The sequence below is a fragment of the Juglans regia genome, chromosome 13 (assembly GCF_001411555.2).
Source record: "Juglans regia cultivar Chandler chromosome 13, Walnut 2.0, whole genome shotgun sequence".
In the NCBI taxonomy this organism is placed as follows: Eukaryota; Viridiplantae; Streptophyta; class Magnoliopsida; order Fagales; family Juglandaceae; genus Juglans; species Juglans regia.
This window is the reverse complement of record NC_049913.1, coordinates 5,430,974-5,443,661: the sequence shown is the minus strand read 5'-3', so window position 1 is coordinate 5,443,661 and position 12,688 is coordinate 5,430,974. Positions and strand designations below refer to the sequence as shown.

The window sequence follows — 12,688 nt, the reverse complement described above, 5'->3', positions numbered from 1 at the left end:
AACAACTACATGACCACAAGCACTGGTGAGATCTCGGATGTCACGCCCACCGCAAGCATCGGCATCTCGAGCCCTGACGAAACGAGCACCAAGCACATGCACGGACCACAACAGCTCGGCCGTATGATCATCGATCGTAGCATTGCCCACAACTCTCGAACGATTCTTGCCTCAGATTACGTCCGATCCAAAGCCCCAACACCTCACTCGGGTCAACAAAAAAATAAAAAAACAAAGCAACTACAAAACACTAAAAATGGAAACAAGAAATAAATAGAAAAACAAAACCGGATGAACAGTGCACAATGGGTCAGCAGTGGCTCATGCAGAACACTGTTCACTATGGGAAGAAAGTTGACAGTCAGACTTGGAAGTCCCAGAGTCAAAGGTTCCATAGAAACTGAGTGTGGCGTCGGCAGAGGGCTCCTTGGTGGAGAGTGATGGCCACGCGCCGACGATATCTGGAACTTCGTCCTGCGCGTGTGGGTTACGCTCCACTCCGATGGATGCTGGATTTAGTAGTTTTGAAGATCGGCAGTTGGACTTCATGTCGATGTGGCATGTGTAGAAGTGCGACGATTGGAAAGACTTGAATGAGAATCCTTCATTATTTGGCCTAAAAAATACAAAATAAAATAATAAAAAAATATTACACAAAAATAAAATAGACAGAAGAGAATGGGGGACGAGCCCAATTTCGTTTGATATGGAGTTTTGAAGACTTTAGAGAAAATGGAGAGGATTTTTTCTAAAGAGAGATTAATATCCGGTTCGGTACCATCATTTAATTTTTGATCCATTGTGTATATCTTCTTTTTGTTCAATATCTTATATATAAAAAAAAGTATAGTATCTTTGAACTCTTATTTAGATAATATGTATATGAAATGAAAAATTAAGTCATTATTTATTATTTCACGTTTTATAAAAAATATATTTATATTTTATAAAAATATTTTATAAAAAAATAATAAATATAAAATATAAAAATAAATAGTGATTTATTCATAATAAATTACATGAAATAAACGAGAAAAAGATAAAATATATATAGGATTAATATGGACCTAAAAATAATGTGAAGGGACCCCAATAGTATTATTGTGATTGTGACCTTGATTGAAAGGACGAGGATGGATGCATAAAAAAAAAGAAGGAGAGGAAGTTAAGATAAGGGTTAATTAATTGAAAGCGGAAGGCCACAAATTAAAAATGATCCATCATCCATCGCACAGCAGGGAAATGGAGACATGCTCGTAAAACGACGCAACAAGTGAGGGCATTTTGATGAGACCAACAACATCCTATATTTACTCAAATGACACACACACACACAGACCTCGGCGGCACCCCGCGTCAACTGTGCTTTTGGATTTTTCTCTGCTCTCTTTTCTCTTTCGCTTTTTCCCTTTTCTTTTTTTCTACGCAGAGACACGAGAGAGAGAGAGAGAGGAATGTTGGAGTCAGAGCGGTTTTGGGTTTAGTTGCTGGTTTCTGCAGTCTCTTTCTCGTGCCTTCGTGTTGTTGCTCTGCTACCATTCTTCTCTGTCTCCTCCGAAATGCCGCGTAGCTAGCCACCGACCAAAATAAAAAGTCTCCCCCTCCTCCATTTCCCTTCTAAACCCTTATATCTCTCATCCCAAATTCTCCCTCACTCTCTCCTTCCCTCCGAGTTAAGATTTTGCGGTTCGGCCCGAGATCGCCCGGTAACTTTTTGGACATTTTCAGTTTTTTCCCTCCTTCAATTATCTCTTTTCGTTTTGGTAGCGATTGAAGGTTTGGTTGCTTCGCGGGTTAATTACTATGCGAGTGTTGATCGATGACTGCTCCATTTTAGATATTTTATGATGTCATTTTTCTCGTAAAATAGTTTATTTTCCTAGTTGGGGATTTCCAATGAATATTTGGTGGAATTGTAATTACCAATAAGTTCTTCTTATTCAAATTCGCATTATCAGTCTTATTTTTAGTACTTGTTTATTAGCATCAAATTCTCTCTCTCTGTATCTCTCTCTCATTTTTCTTCTTAAACACTGAATGAGAAAAATCTTATCTTCAGTGTTTAATGTAATTTAAACTCTACAAATTATGGTAGTTAATTGCTTTTTATTTAGAAATGTGTTGTTTCAGGTTTAAATCACACTTATAAAAAAAAAGGTTTAAATCATATTGGGTTTTTTTAGTGTCTTCTAAGAATGATCTTTCCCTTCTTTTCCGCTGGTTCTAAGAAAGAAATTGCAGTGCAAATATTGTCAAATTGCCTCGCATGTGTATATGTATGGGACATGATCTCCTGAGAACCTAGTCTTGTTTTGTTTATTTATAGTTTTAGTTCAATAATAATGTCAAATTTGAAAACTTAGATGGAGAATTGGAATTTTTATTTGGATCAGGGCTTAGTTGAGTTGACCCGAGCTAGACGATTGGAATTGGTTAGTTGGTTTGCTTTGCATGTTCTGGTGTTTCAAATTGGGATGCCATGCCCTGTACTTACATATATTAAACTGCTTGCAATCTTCTTTCCTAAATTTCTCGACGCTTGATTATTCCTTTGTTATGCATGTACCAGTCATTACTTTCCTTATTGGATTGCAGCTCAGGAATGGTTATATATATATATATATATATATATATATTGTTTTTCTAATAAATTTCTGCGATCTATTTTAGGTCCTACGGAACTTCTGCAAAAGTTGGCAGTGCGCTCCTTTTTCAAGCCATCGTCTTTAAGTTTCTGTGAGGTTTTGACTTCAATAATGGCTGGTGACTCTTTGATAAGCTCTAATGGTCATGGCAACGGCAACGGCCAGCCTGATCCACAGAGAACTTACCAAGTTGTTGTGGCTTCAACCCGAGAAATGGGTATTGGTAGGGATGGGAAATTACCATGGAAGTTACCTTCTGATCTCAGATTTTTTAAAGATATCACTACAAATACATCAGATCCTGCGAAAAAGAATGCACTTCTAATGGGTAGGAAAACGTGGGAGAGTTTTCCCGTTGAGAGTCGGCCTCTGCCTGGTCGCCTTAATGTTGTTCTGACTCGCTCTGGGAGTTTCGATATTGCAACTGCAGAAAATGTTCTAATATGTGGAAGCATGGCTTCTGCTTTGGAATTATTAGCTGGCCCCCCATATTGTCTGTCAATTGATAAAGTGTTTGTTATAGGAGGCGGCCAGATATTGAGGTGTGTTTTTGTTCATTTCTGTTTTTGATGAGCACTTCTTTGTTTCCTTCCCTTTTTCTATTGATCGTCTTTAAATACAGGGAAGCTCTCAATGCGCCTAGATGTGATGCTATCCACATCACAGAAATTGAGACAAGCCTTGAATGTGACACATATATCCCTGCAGTGGATACCTCTATATTTCAGCCATGGTACTCGTCCTTTCCTGTGGTGGAAAATAATATTCGATATTCCTTCACGACATATGTTCGTGTTAGGAGTTCTGCGGGTGAATCTTTTTGTCAAAACGGTGATCTGGTCTTTGATGGTAGTTCAGATTCCATTAAGTTTGAGGTCAAGAAGTTCTCTTTCTTGCCCAAGATGCTCTTTGAGAGACATGAGGAGCTCGTTTATCTTAGAATGGTTCAAGAAATAATCTCAGATGGCACTCTCAAGGATGATAGGACGGGGACTGGTACTTTGTCGAAGTTTGGGTGCCAGGTAGAAACTCAGATAATCAAGATATACTTTTTTTCTTTTATTTTTAATATTTCTTGTTTACATATTAATGATTTTCGGTTGGTTTCTCTTTCTCCATTGTATTTCAACAGATGCGGTTCAATCTGCGCAAAACTTTTCCTCTTCTTACCACTAAGGCATGTGAATATTTCTTAAGGATTTAATAGGAATGACCATCAATCTTTCTCTGGTTCCATTGTATGTATTTTCTTTTTTATCATCGATTTTAATTTGCGGCATGTATTTTTGGTCACAAGGTTATGTTGCATAAAAAATGAATTTCTTTTATTCATCTCAATATTAGGTTGACACATTTATTATTTGGTTAATAGAAAGTGTTTTGGAGAGGTGTTGTTGAAGAACTTCTGTGGTTTATCAGTGGATCAACAAATGCCAAGGTAATATCTTTATTGAACATTTTGAGCTGTATGCTCCATCTCTTCCTTACCTTATTGGAAAATGGAACCATAGTGGAACTTCAACTTCCTAGTACCAGTAGCTCGTTGACCAGACTCATTCATTTGATTCATTGTTTTTTCTTGCTTGAATTTTTCTTATTTCAAAAAATTTTTGAAGAAGATTATTTTCTGTGATACTTCAAGTGCAGACATACCTATATAGTGTGAAGTTTTTGAGAAAAAGATATAATCACTTCTTTTGACTCTTCCTGTGTATTGGACCAAGTGTACATGTTGCTAGTTTGTACGGAGTATGATTGGTATCTAAAAAACTGTCTTTGATTTTGTGTTCCTGTTGGTGATGTTGCAAAGGGAATATCTTTAGTTGCATGGATGGCATATGCATGCAATGAAAGATACGAATTGCAATCTTAGAATATAAAATGAGTATGTTTAAGCTCCCATTTCTAATATTTATTGTCTTCTTTGATATTTGTGTGGTCTTTCATGACAAATGTAATGAGTACATTTTGAACACCAAGTGAAATCTTTGGTTGGTCACGTGTCTTTCATTTACCTGATGCATGTATGATTCTACATTTAGAATCCTGATCTGTCTGATGAAATGGAATGCATTATCAGAAGTTGGTTTAATGACAGGTCCTCCAGGAAAAAGGGATTCATATATGGGATGGCAATGCTTCTCGAGACTACCTTGATAGGCAAGTATTGAATCTAAATATCGGTAAATACATTTATATTCATTCACATGTATCGTCTTTGCTCTGCAGCTAGAGTAAATAACTTCTGCCTTCATGCAGTTTTATATTATATTTTATTTTCCTGTTTCCAGCATCGGTTTGACAGACAGGGAGGAAGGTGACTTGGGACCTGTATATGGATTTCAATGGAGACACTTTGGTGCTAGGTTGGGAGGATTTAACCTTTTCTAAGTTCATGTTGTTGACTAGCCTGAAAAGAATTACATTCCCACTTTTACTCATCTTACGTTCTACAGGTATACTGACATGCATGCTGACTACAGTGGACAAGGATTTGATCAATTGTTGGACGTTCTTGACAAGGTTAAAAATAATCCTGATGACCGAAGGATAATACTCTCAGCATGGAATCCTTCTGATCTCAAATTGATGGCACTTCCACCTTGCCACATGTTTGCCCAGGTTTGTACTGAAGCATTGCACGCAACCTTTTCTTTTCTAATATCTCTTTATTTCTGAGTACATCATCTTTCTTTTTGCAGTTCTATGTGGCCAATGGCGAGTTATCATGCCAAATGTATCAGCGGTCTGCTGACTTGGGCCTCAGTGTGCCTTTTAACATAGCATCTTATGCTCTCCTGACATGCATAATTGCTCACGTTTGTGGTATGCATTTACATAATTTTTTTTTGCCAGTGAAGATCTTTCTAGAATGATATGCTTTTGATGATTTCTATGGTGGCATTTGGTGCTTAATGTAATGAGTTTATGATACTGCATCTGATGGTAAATTTTAAATAGTGATGAGGTTAGGAGGATCAATCTGCAGATGCCTAAATTATTTGTTGGTTTTCTAAACGTTCAATTTTGTGGTTTATGGTACACTTCTGCAGACCATCATAATCATTTATCTTTTACAGATCTCAAGCCAGGTGATTTTACCCATGTTATTGGGGATGCTCATGTTTACCGCACTCATGTCCGACCTCTGCAGGAGCAGCTTCAGAAATTCCCTAAGCCTTTTCCAGTAAGTATAACAGTGTTAAAACCAAAACTCTGTTGAATTGATTTTTATCTCTTCTTGAAATACGTTGCTAGTTGGAAAATGGTATGATTTTCATTACTCTTTCCAAATTCCCTATTGTTTGAAGTGTTCTTTTTACATTATTGGCCCTCACTTTTAATGCAGATTTTGAGGATCAATCCTGAGAGGAAGAACATAGATTCTTTTGTGGCTAGTGATTTCAAACTCATAGGTTATGATCCTCACCAGAAGATAGAAATGAAAATGGCATTATAGCCATCTTGTAGAGCTTTTCAATTGAAAAGACTTGAGAGAATGGTCCCTCCTATCAGGCAATATTTGCCATAGTTTTTAAGGCAAGTATCTGAATTTATACTTTTTCACTTTCTGCTAGAGGTTCAAATTTTTGCCTCCTTGACGCTTACCTATTAACATGAAATTCCTTTACATGTTTATTTAGAGATCTTTAGCCTTCTAGATGGTTCATTGCTATGAAGATTTCTTCTTCATCTAATTGGTGCCTGTTGTAGTTGATTATAGGGATTTCGGCACTCTTCACGATACATAATGTTTAACACTGCCTAATTCATATTTTTAAGTTTTGATGATCGAATCATATGTCATCTTTTATAACTGATCATTATGCCTTAATTTCTGCATGTTTTTTCCCAAGAACTGATAGATTTCTCTCTATGATGTCTCAGGCACAACTGTGGGAGGTTTATGTTGATATTGAATTCTATACGAATAAAAAACAAAAAAGGAGGAAAAAAAAAAAAACTAGTTGAATATACTTAAACTTGGACCTGCTGCAGTGAGGAGAATCCTTCAGTTCCACGGAGTTTGGTGGTTCTAAGGTGATTTAGTTAAAATGAGGAGCTTCTGACTTTTTAAGTTTGTTTTTCCCTTTTTATATGTAGCTATCACCTTTTTAAAATATAGCTGCAATTACTCTGCCGGTGTTATTGAAAGTAACCAGAGTTTAAAATTTCGAATTATCTTATATATTTTTGTTGAAAATTACTCGGATTGTGTTCTTGAGTTCTATTTCAGTGATTGTTGTGCTTTCACTCGTATTAAAGATGATGGATGCAACATTTTCTTTTCCTTTTTATTTTCTCTTTTTTGTGGGTTAGTCAAAAAAAAAAATTTGGGCTTAAGCTTGGGGACTTCTTACGAATTATTACCTGCATTTTATTAAAAAAATAAAAGCGTCCATGCCTCCCAGCTTTTATTCTTTCATGTTGATCTCCAAACAACCTATCCTACTCCTTGATATTAAAAGCTTAAAAAAGGTGATGGCCAGAGAAGATCATACCTCGCAAGGAGGAATTGCCGTGAATGTTCGGAGAATGAGATAATATGATAATTTTGTGAATAGAAGTAAAATGATTTATAAATAATAGTGAGATAGTTTTAAATATTTATTGGGTTTTGAAAAATGAGAGATAAAATTAAATAAAAAATATTATAAAATTAAAATATTATTAGAATATAATTTTTATTTTGAGTTTTGAAAAAGTTTAATTATTTTTTATTTTTGTTTTGAAAGTTTGGAAAAGTTATCATAATTAGTTTGAAAAAATTATAATAATTAATATTAAAGTATTTGTATTTGAATGATACTTGAAAAAAAGATGAGATGAGATGAAAAGAATAACGTCCATCACAAATAACGAATAACGATAGACTCACAAACAAGACGCTTCATATAAATTGGTGTATATGTTTTTTGTTCAATGTATAAAAAGATTTTATAAAAATGAATTTACAAATTATTAAATAATTAATGTATCATATCAAGTCATGTCAATTTATAAATTTATTTTTATAAAATTACTTCATTCTTAAATTTAAGAGGCTGAAGTTCTTATTCGGAGTCTAGATTTTGTATTTGTACCCTCTTATCTAAGCTAACCATGAAGCGAAGCTGCATGCGAAAAGATTAAATTATTGTTTTAAATTAGGTATGAGTAACAAATACATGCCTTGTTTGTTATTATAAATGAGATGAATTGAGATAAAAGTTAAAAATAAAATAAAATATTATTAAAATATATTTTTAATATTATTTTTATGTTAGAATTTGAAAATATTGAATTTTTTATTTCATTGTGTAAAAATTTGAAAAAGTGATAATGATGAGATGAGATAAGAACGGTTGTAAAAAGAAATAAGGAATTAAAAGTTTTTATGTTAATGTTCGAGAAAGACGAAGTAATTTGGACAGGTAAAGTTATATATATTTCTTTATGGTAAATTTAAATTTCATGACTAGTGACAACCCCACAACCATACAATGTTGCATTACAAGGAAAAGGTTCGATTCTGATCTATTTGTTATTACATAGATGCCAGCTTTATTCCTTCAACTTCGTTCCCCAAGGCCACAACGAATCACTCTTCCTTTATATTTACGTGGGCTTTGCTCACCCTTTCGCGGTCTCGCTTTCACCTTTTCCCTCTGCCTCCTGGACACCATCCTCTCCCGGTGCTCCCTGTTCCTCTTTAGTAGCTTTTGGTTCGTTACTCTCCCTGTTCTTCCTTTCAAGGAACTCGATTAGGTCTTTTAGTGCATCTTCAGGTTCCTCACTTTTCAGCAACTCCTCACCTATCTCGGCGGGAGTTACCTTGCTTGTTTCTATCAGCTTCTCAACATCTGAGAAAAGTGAGTGCTCTGTAATCCCAAGGTAGTTTGATGCTAGAGTTTTGAATCCGCATGGGGTGCAATAGGACAAGTGGATGTGTACATCCATCCGGCCGGGGCGCAACAAAGCCGAGTCCAGCCGATCTTTGTGGTTGGTTGTGAACACTATTATCCGCTCATCCCCACAGCTTGACCACAGTCCATCTATGAAATTCAGAAATCCGGACAAGGTCACCTATTTAGAAAGAAAATACCCTGTCAAGTTATTGGTCAACAGGAGTTCTTGAGAAGAAACCGCGAACACAAAAACACATGCTCAGACACACCCACGATAATGCTTGCAATGCTCCCACTAGAATTGAGAAAATCCACGAGCCTCCATATTGATTCTACTCTTCTTTGGCCACTAGTCTTATGAGACTCCAGCGCTTCTTAAGCCCACTAATCAGACTATGTGACATCACCAAGCCAGAGAGGCCCACATTCATGTCTTTGATCTGGTTGGAACTGGCGTTCTCATTGTTTCCTCCTCAGTGACAGCCTGAACTTTGATGCTTACGGCTTTATGGGCTGAGGTGTGTGTCTATATTTCCAGTTGAAACTAAATAAACATTTGGTCTTCCCACTTTTCGGGCAAGAAGACAGACATGATCCACACAAGAAGATTGAATAGTCCAGGTCATAATGGAGAAACACGTTGAAAACAAAGATTTTCTTTACTGGTCCAAGGTAATTCTAGCAATTGAAGGACTTCCAAATCTACTCGGAAAATTTAGGAAATATAAATTTCACAATCAGAGTATTGAACTAAGGCTTTCTCTGATAGTAAATCGAATCGTAAGAGGTTTGAAGTTCTCTAGTCTATACAAACCCGAACCGGGGTTGGAAGAAAATTTGACAACAAGTGTGCTTTTGTTCTGCACAGCTTCAAATAGATGTTCAGAAATTAGGACAGTGTGAGCCAGCAAAGATGTAAATATAAAACCCATTTGCCCACAGAGATCTTTTCTCCATTGATATCTTAATTATAAATCACCACCAAAATCATTGTAACCTCTTCACAAATCCAAATTATATTACCAGAAACAGACAGGCATCTAGCAATTATTATTGGACAATCGGTATCTATAAACAAAATCTTCAACACACATAGCGGCCCCGTCTCAAGAACGCTATAAAATAACCCAAAACCAAGTGCGAATAAAAATCAAATAAAAACAACCAGCAACTAACAAGCCTGAAAAAAAACCAACCAAACCTGAATAAAAACATCTGAAGACCAATTTTATCAACTTTGAGAGACCCATTAATAAAGACAACGGGCAAAGAGGGAAAAATAAAAGAAATAATAACAAAGCAATCAAATTTACCTGCTCTCCTTGATTAAAGGGATGATGAAAATGGGGACGAGGATTCACAGCCCTGGCTCGCGCAAGCCTATCCTGCAATTCAATAGTGCAATCGATATCCTCCACCACAAGAATCGATCGGTTAGCCGTTGAGATCAGCAAGTTTCTGAGCTCAGAATTACGCTTAACGTCGGTCAGCTCCAGGTCATAGATATCAAAATTAAGGTAATTCGCCATGGCTGCAATCAAGCTTGATTTCCCGGTACCTGGGGGCCCGAACAACAAATACCCTCGTTTCCAAGCCTTTCCGACCTTCCGGTAAAACTCCTTCCTCCTCACAAACCGCTCAAGATCCTCCATTATCGTTGCCTTAACATCGGTTTCCATGGCTAAGGTCTCAAACGTCGAGGGATGATCAAGATTTACAGACTGCCACGGGTCCCCTCTCCTCCCTGCCATCCGAACCCGATCATATTTCAAAGTGTGAAGCTTCAGTGTCTTTCTCCCTTCAGTGACCTCCTTGGACTTCTCCAAGACAAAGGGCAAGTATTTTTGGAAAACCATGTCCCTATGCTTCTTGTTGAAGCTCAACTCGAAGTAGCGGAGGTCTGACTTGAGCGTGGAGTGGTGTGATTCAGAACCCGGGTTCGATATCCACTTTGATGGGATTTGCTTGCAGACCATCTTCCATTTGAGTTGGACCCCTTCGTACACGTCAACAATCTCTTCGTTTCTCTCCATTGAGACGGAAATCTTGGTCTCCTTCACGGGCAAAGTGACCCTGAACCGTTTCGTGTTGGGAGATATGGTAGGTCTAAGATAGACCGTGGCAGCTTCGAAGAGATGGTTGTGATTGAGGCCTTCGAACTCGTCGATAATGAGGGTAAGTTGGGAGGAGAATGCGGTGAAGAGGGTGCGAAACTTGAGTTGGAAGTAGATTTGGAGCTCACGGGGAAGGTAGTCGCGGGCGATAGAGCGAAGGAGGACGGCCGTGGCAGCAGCCGATGCCACCGCGGAGATCAAAGTTTTGGTGGAGGGGAATTGGAGGTTTTGGAGGAACATGGTTTTGTAATTCTGGGTTTTGGTGGGTTTGTACCAGAGGATGGTGCTGTGGAAGAGATGGGCTGTAATGGCGGAGCTTTCGGTGTTTGGAGAGAGAGGGAGGGGGGTTGTAGTTGGCGCCTGGCTGGAACAGGGACGATGGCCGTATGCACAGAAGGACACGGCGTTGTTTTGATTCTTGCGGGCCAATTTGTTTTTGGGGTCTTCTTCTTGGTCATGGACTCATGCATGTTTTATCCAATCAGTAAGACTGGGTGACGATGCCTGTGGGGCTCAGTAATGTAAAAAGGAAAACAAAGTTCAAAACACAGAGAAAATACTTTTTGACTTTCAGTTGGCAGATGCTTGCCAGGATGACGTCTACGACTTTACTTGTGCGTATGCTTTTTTTTTTTTTTCTTTTCTTCTTTCTCAATTTCTCAAACTACACATAAATTATAAAGTACTGCTAAAATCACCGCTGTGATTGCTCCTGCGCTAGGAGCAACAGTTAGTTTTAATGTGTTTTTTTTTAATTATTTTATATAGAAATTTGTTTAATATTTTTAAATATTAAAAAAAATAAAAAATATTTAAAATATTATTAAAAAATATTTTTTTAATTAAAAAGTAAAAAAAAATCATTAAAAAAATATTTTTTAATGATATTATGAATTTATTTTATTTTTTAAAAATATTTAAAATTGTTAAAAAAATTTATATAAAAAAATTAAAAAAAACACATAAAAAAACACACTAATGCATACTTCTTTATCTCTAATTATTAGATCTACAACTTCACTCGTGATGATTTAGCACTCGTTTAGATATTATGATAATTTATAAATAATAATAAAATAGATTATAAATAATAATAAAATAATTTAAAAATATATAAAAATACTTAAAAATAGTTGTATTCCCAATTAACAGATCCTAAATACACGTTCACTCTTCTTATTTTTAGTTTTATAAAGAGATGATTCATCCGTAAAAGTTAAATACGCAAACTTAGAATGTGTTTGGTGGAAAAGAAAATGCTAGATAGCACTGAGTTTGCCCCCTTAATCATAATCATATCGCTCATATATTTTAATTTTTTTACTTGATGAGTAACAAAATAATTATTAATAAAATTGTGCATTTCTTTTATGTTTTTTAATGATTGAAAATATTAAAAAATATTTAAAAGAAAATCATAACAAATAAAAAAAAGAAAAATTTTCAACTATGTCCAGCAATAAAAGCTGGGAGGCTGCTAGCAGCATCCTTGGTGGAAATTGTGAGGAGAGATGGACTTTTGCCTCATGCAGGTCTCTGAAAGTCAAGCTAGAGTTAAAAAAAAAAAAAAAACCATTGCAAATTGTGACTATACCTGTGAGTAAGAGAGATAATACCTGAATTAAAGAATTTTTGGCATAGCTTGTTTCTCCGTCTCCTCCATTCATGCAGAGAATTTGATTCGCTTCCATCTCTAGTCTGTGTGGATTGGTTCCCTTGGTTCGAATATAAATAGTTAGATATATGATATATATATATATATAATTCTCATAAATCTTTTTTTTTAATAATACTAATTATTATTTTTACCTAATTTATTTTTTTCATATTTTACAATTTTACCTATCATATGTTAATTAACAATCAAATTATAACTAAATTATTGTTTAAAAAACAATATTTTTAATAGTCATTTAATGTTAATAACTACAATTTTTATTTTATTAAACTCACCTAAAATTTCATATAAATGTTTTAATTACTGACCAAATATCCAAAACAATGAGTATGGAAAGAGTGCTGGAAAAATGATTCCAAGCCA

At 35.8% G+C, this 12,688-nt stretch overlaps 2 protein-coding genes across 2 annotated transcripts; one reads left to right on the top strand and one right to left on the bottom strand.

The window, feature by feature from the left end:
* The first annotated feature begins 1,403 nt into the window (after positions 1-1,403).
* Positions 1,404-6,897, top strand: LOC108986993 (bifunctional dihydrofolate reductase-thymidylate synthase-like). Its single transcript, XM_018959816.2, has 12 exons — positions 1,404-1,706; positions 2,671-3,187; positions 3,268-3,667; positions 3,778-3,822; positions 4,018-4,083; positions 4,744-4,805; positions 4,937-5,011; positions 5,102-5,267; positions 5,348-5,471; positions 5,726-5,832; positions 5,995-6,185; positions 6,534-6,897. Exons 2-11 carry the CDS (start codon positions 2,757-2,759, stop codon positions 6,103-6,105), a joined length of 1,587 nt encoding a protein of 528 aa, XP_018815361.1. The 5' UTR covers positions 1,404-1,706; positions 2,671-2,756; the 3' UTR covers positions 6,106-6,185; positions 6,534-6,897.
* Positions 6,898-8,047: 1,150 nt separating this feature from the next.
* Positions 8,048-11,138, bottom strand: LOC108986998 (AAA-ATPase At3g50940-like). Its single transcript, XM_018959823.2, has 2 exons — positions 9,847-11,138; positions 8,048-8,711 (listed from the first exon to the last, which is right to left on the bottom strand). Exons 1-2 carry the CDS (start codon positions 10,885-10,887, stop codon positions 8,259-8,261), a joined length of 1,494 nt encoding a protein of 497 aa, XP_018815368.1. The 5' UTR covers positions 10,888-11,138; the 3' UTR covers positions 8,048-8,258.
* Between the last annotated feature and the right edge of the window lie 1,550 nt (positions 11,139-12,688).